Here is a 5694-nt window from a genome sequence, read left to right on the forward strand (position 1 = left end):
TCTTTCCCTTTCTCTTTCTCTTTTTCAGTTTTGTTATTTGAGAGAAAGACAACTATGTTTTAGGTAAGTTAAGAGTAGGGTAATAATACTTGACCCGTAACTTCTATTAGTGCGTAAAAATTAGGTCATGGTGACTTTTGACCTCTTCAGGGAACGCCAGATTACATTGGGGTGGGCCAAGTTAGGTCACAGTGTCTTGGATTAAGATAGGGTTGTGTCAGGTTAGGTTAGGGTGTGTCGAATTATGTCAGGGTGTCTTAAGTTAGGTTAGTTTGGATTAAATTATGTCATGTTAGGTTAAGTTAGGTTAGGTTAGGGTGTGTCGGACTAAGTCATGGTGTGTCATGTTAGGTTAGGGTGGAATATGTTAGATTAAATTATGTCATTTTAGATTAGGTTAGGTTAGGGTGATTCAGATTAAGTCACGGTGTCTCAAGTTAGGTTAGTTTGGAATATGTTAGATTAAATTATGTCAGGTTTGGTTAGTTTTCAGGTTAAGTTAGGGTGTACCGCGGGTTTATTTACGCTAACGCAACAGGTATAGCACCAGTTTCCTAACATCAGAGAATCTAGTGTCCTTTGACCTGTGAAAAAACGGTTCACAATTATTTTTGAGGTCGACTTGTACCGTAAAACCCGAGGTAGGAACCATGTCAGTGCCAGACCCTCATACTGTGGCACCCCTAGACACACCCAGGCACCAGACCCTCATACTGTGGCACTCCTAGACACACCCATGCACCAGACCCTCATACTGTGGCACCCCTAGACACACCCAGGCACCAGACCCTCGGGTAAATCACCACCACTACGTGTTCACAATTTTTTCCTCACTCTCAGAAAGAATAATATGTATGTACTCTGCCTCTCCCGGGGTCGCTAATCTTGCCCGTCGCTTTATACCGCAATAAAGAGTATGATAACAGCGTAGGTTTGTGGAGTGTGTGTGTGTGTGTGCTAGGGATGTTTATGGTTTTGTATTGGTTGTGTTATCGATTCATTTGTCTGGTCTCTGTGTGGTGGGTGATCCTGAAGGTCTTAAGACATAGTTCTAATGTGGCCAATGTTTTTCCCATCGCAGCAGCATCTACACCAGCAACATCAGCAACAACAACAACAACAACAACAACAACAACAACAACAACAGCCGCAACAACCACAGCAACAAAAAGAACAGCAGAAGCAGAACCAGCAAAAGAGTGTGGAGGGAGAACGTCGACGAGGGGAGCTGCCTCGTCAGGACGCTGTGGCTGAAGAAGTGGACGCCAGAGAAACAGACCCGCTCAAGGTAGTGTCTCTGTGTGCCTATCTGTCTGTGTCTCTTATGTCATAGTCAACAGGTAGGAAGTTAATTAAGTAAACAGGATGGTGAGAGTAGAGGTAGGCAGCTTGGTGGACAGGTATACTGGTGCCTCGATAATAAACATGGAAGAGTAAGGTAGTGGGATTTATTTACATCGGTACATATTTAGGCAGTCCGTAAATAGATAACTCAGGTAGACAGGTAATAGTGTGTGTTGGGGGTGTCAAGTCTCCAGCAGTACATTAGGTCAGGTGGACAGATTGGTAGGTATTAATTTACCCATTTATCCATCAACCTGCTTACTCTTATATCCATCTGCCAGTCTACCCGTCTACCTATCTACCCACAAAGGTATACCAATAGACAAGCTTTACTGCTGTATTTAATGTCTGGTGGATAAAACAAAGTCTACGGTCCCTCCCAGCCTCGTTTCACTCACTGTCTACATCTCCAGGCATTGAGGGGAAACTTGTTAAAAAAAAAATTAATTCGTATACCTTTAAGTTTTTAAATAATAAGTGATCATTCTTCTCAGCCAAAGTAGTTTAGTTTTTAAAAATGAGACTTGCTATTATTATTATTATTATTATTATTATTATTATTATTATTATTATTATTGTTATTGTTATTGTTATTGTTGTTATTATTATTATTATTATTATTATTATTGTTATTGTTATTATTATTATTATTATTGTTATTATTATTGTTATTGTTATTATTGTTATTATTGTTATTATTATTATTATTATTATTATTATTATTATTATTATTATTATTATTATTATTAGTCTTATTATTATTAGTCTTATTATTGTTGTTGTTGTTATTGTTATTATTATTGTTATTATTAATATTATCATGAGTTTTTGGTCTTGAGAACAGTATGGGCGGGACCGTAGACCTGAACTCAGCCATTTTTTATCTCAATGTCTCCCGAAATACTTTTGGTTATTAAATGTTGAGCATATAGCACTATTCTGCCCTAGCACCTCCCCTACACCACCATACACTTACCCAGTACACTATCTACACCTCCCTTACACCACCCCTTCACCATCTTACACCTGCTCATTACACTATGTATACCTCCTTACACTTACCCAGTACACTATCTACACCCCACCCAACCACCACTACACCTACCCATAAACCTACACCCAACCACCTACACCTACCCATAAACTAACTACATCCCACCCAACCACCACCACCCTACCCCATAAACTAGCTACACCCACCCACCACCCTAAACTAGCTACACCCACCCAACCACCACCACCTGCCCATAAACTAACTTCATCACCCAACCACCACCACACCTACCCATAAACTAGCTACATCACCCAACCACCCTTCACCTACCCCATAAACTAACTTCACCCCAACCACCACCACACCTACCCCATAAACTAGCTACCCACCAACCACCACCACACCTGCCCATAAACTAGCTACACCCACCCAGCCACCACTACACCTACCCCATAAACTAGCTACATCCCACCCAACCACCACCACACCTACCCATAAACTAGTACACCCACCCAACCACCACCACACCTACCCATAAACTATTACACCCACCCAACCACCACTACACCTACCCCATAAACTAGCTACACCCCACCCAACCACCACTACACCTACCCCATAAGCTATTTCCCCACCCAACCACCACTACACCTACCCATAAACTAGCTACACCCACCCAACCACCACTACACCTACCCATAAACTACACCCCACCCAACCACCTACACCTACCCATAAACTAGCTACACCCCACCAACCACCCACCACCTCCCATAAACTATTTCACCCACCCACACCACCACCTCCATAACTGCCCCCACCCACACCACCACCACCCCAAACTAGCTACACCACTCACCCCACCACCCACCCAACCAACCACCACCCACCTACCCATAAACTAGCTACACCCACCCAACCACCACTTCACCTACCCCATAAATAGCTACACCCACCCAACCACCACTACTACCCCATAAACTAGCTACACCCCCACCCAACCACCACCACACCTACCCCATAAACTAGCTACACCCCATCCAACCACCACCCACTACACTTCTACTGTATACTCACTCCAAGAAAAAAATATCTTTACGATTTGGTGTTAGACATTATGACACAACGGACGAAGAATTTTGACAACCTTAACCGAGACAACAGTAGGAGTCACAGTGTTCATATTGTGAGTTATCGAACCCCTCCGTCAAGATACTTTTTGGGGTGTGTATCTAAGTCCCATGTACCACTTACCCTGCTATACTACTATGATTCCTTCTACACTTCCCATCGTACCCAACCACCCATCACCACTGTTGCACCCACTCATCACCACTCTCACACCCACCCCATCATCACTCTACACCACCCCCTCACCACTCTACACCACCCCATCACCCTCCCACCTCACCACTCTACACCACCCATCACTCTACACCACCCCCTCACCACTCTACACCACCCCCTCACCACCTCTACCCCACCCCCTCACCCTCCACACCACCCCCCCACCCCCCACCACCCCTCACCACTCTACACCACCCACCACCCACACCACCCACCCTCTCACACCCCTCACCACCCCACACCACCCCCTCCCCACCACACCACCCCATCACCACTCTACACCACCCCACCACCCCACACCCCACCACCCACACCATCCCACCACCCCACACCCCCACCACTCTACACCACCCCATCACCACTCCACACCACCCCATCACCACCCCACACCACCCATCACCACCACACCACCCCTTCACCACCTCTACACCACCCCATCACCACTCTACACCACCCATCACCACTCTACACCACCCCTCACCACTCTACAACCCCCCCACCCTCTACACCACCCCCACCACTCTACACCACCCCTCACCACTCTCCACCACCCCCCACCACCCCACACCACCCCCCACCACTCTACCACCCCCTCACCACCTACACCCCCCACCCACCCCCACCACCCCCAACCACCTTCCACACCACCCCCACCCCACACCACCCCCCACCACCCCACACCCCCCACCCCCACACCACCCCCACCACCCCACACCACCCCCACCACTCTACACCACCCCCTCACCACTCTACACCACCCTCACCACCCCACACCACCCCTCACCACTCTACACCACCCTCACCACTCTACACCACCCTCACCACTCTACACCACCATCACCACCTACCCACCCCTTCACCATTCTACACCACCCCATCACCACTCCTACACCACCCCCATCACCACCTCTACACCACCCCATCACCACTACCACCACCCCCATCACCACTACTACACCACCCCATCACCACTTACACCACCCCATCACCACTCTACACCACCCTATATACACCCTTTATCACCACTCACACATCTTACTCTACACCACCCCATCACCACCCCACACACCACCCATCTGCCTCCTACATACACCACATCACCACTACTACACCACCCATCACCCTCTACACCACCCCCATCACCACTCCCACACCCATGCCTCTACACCACCCATCACCACTCTACACCACCCCTTCACCACTCTACACCACCCCATCACCACTCTACACCACCCCATCACCACTACTACACCACCCCATCACCACTCTACACCACCCCTTCACCACCTGCACCCAGCACTACCCATCCCCAACTTTCCTCACCCTAACAGCCAGACGACCAGAACAAAGATGCACTCGACATCATATCCATCGCCGATCCGCCCGCCCCCGCCCACACACCCTCACGACCACTACGCCCACGCCTCCTGAAGACACCGAACTGCTTGGGCGTGGGGAACCTGTGGCCGAGGAGGTTTTCCATGTCGTCCAGGTCGTGTTCAGATGACAAGAGCGACGTCTCCGAGGTTGGTGCTGGTGGTGGTGGTGGGTGGGCAAACTTCAAACGCCAGGTAGTGAAGCCAGTCCTGTTGTTGGCTGTGTGGTCGTTGTTGACAGTGTGTTAGGAGTGTGTGTGTGTGTGTGTTGATGTTGTGGTCGTTTCAGTCACTATAGAGGTCTGTTAAGAGTGTGCTGTGTCTGTTAGAAGTGTGTCTTGTATAAGTGTCTAAGACAAGTACAGGACAGTAGTCGTGTTGAGTGGTGTAAGTAGCTAGTAAAAAGTAGCTAGTTTAGTGGTGAAAGTAGCTAGTAAAAATAATTGGTTTAGTGGAGAAAGTAGTTTGCAAAAAGTAGTTGGTTTAGTGGAGAAAGTAGCTAGTAAAAATAGTTTGTTGAGTGGAGAAAGTGGTTAGCAAAATGTAGTTGCCTTAGTGGAGAAAGTAGCTAGTGAAAGTAGTTGATTTAGTGGAGAAAGTAGTTAGTATAAAAGTAGTTGTTATAGTAGAAAA

The 5694-nt window shown here is 47.7% G+C and overlaps 1 protein-coding gene across 1 annotated transcript in view; it reads left to right on the forward strand.

The window, feature by feature from the left end:
* Positions 1–5256, forward strand: part of LOC121854644 (probable serine/threonine-protein kinase tsuA) — a gene marked incomplete at its 3' end in the record, with an annotated part of 49886 nt that extends 44630 nt beyond the window's left edge. Inside the window, exons 5-6 of the mRNA XM_042349329.1 lie at positions 1085–1288; positions 5017–5256. Coding sequence (XP_042205263.1) covers positions 1085–1288; positions 5017–5256 — 444 coding nt within the window. The remainder of the gene's footprint in view (positions 1–1084; positions 1289–5016) is intronic.
* Positions 5257–5694: the final 438 nt, after the last annotated feature.

This window comes from Homarus americanus, unplaced genomic scaffold (assembly GCF_018991925.1).
Source record: "Homarus americanus isolate GMGI-L3 unplaced genomic scaffold, GMGI_Hamer_2.0 scaffold27898, whole genome shotgun sequence".
In the NCBI taxonomy this organism is placed as follows: Eukaryota; Metazoa; Arthropoda; class Malacostraca; order Decapoda; family Nephropidae; genus Homarus; species Homarus americanus.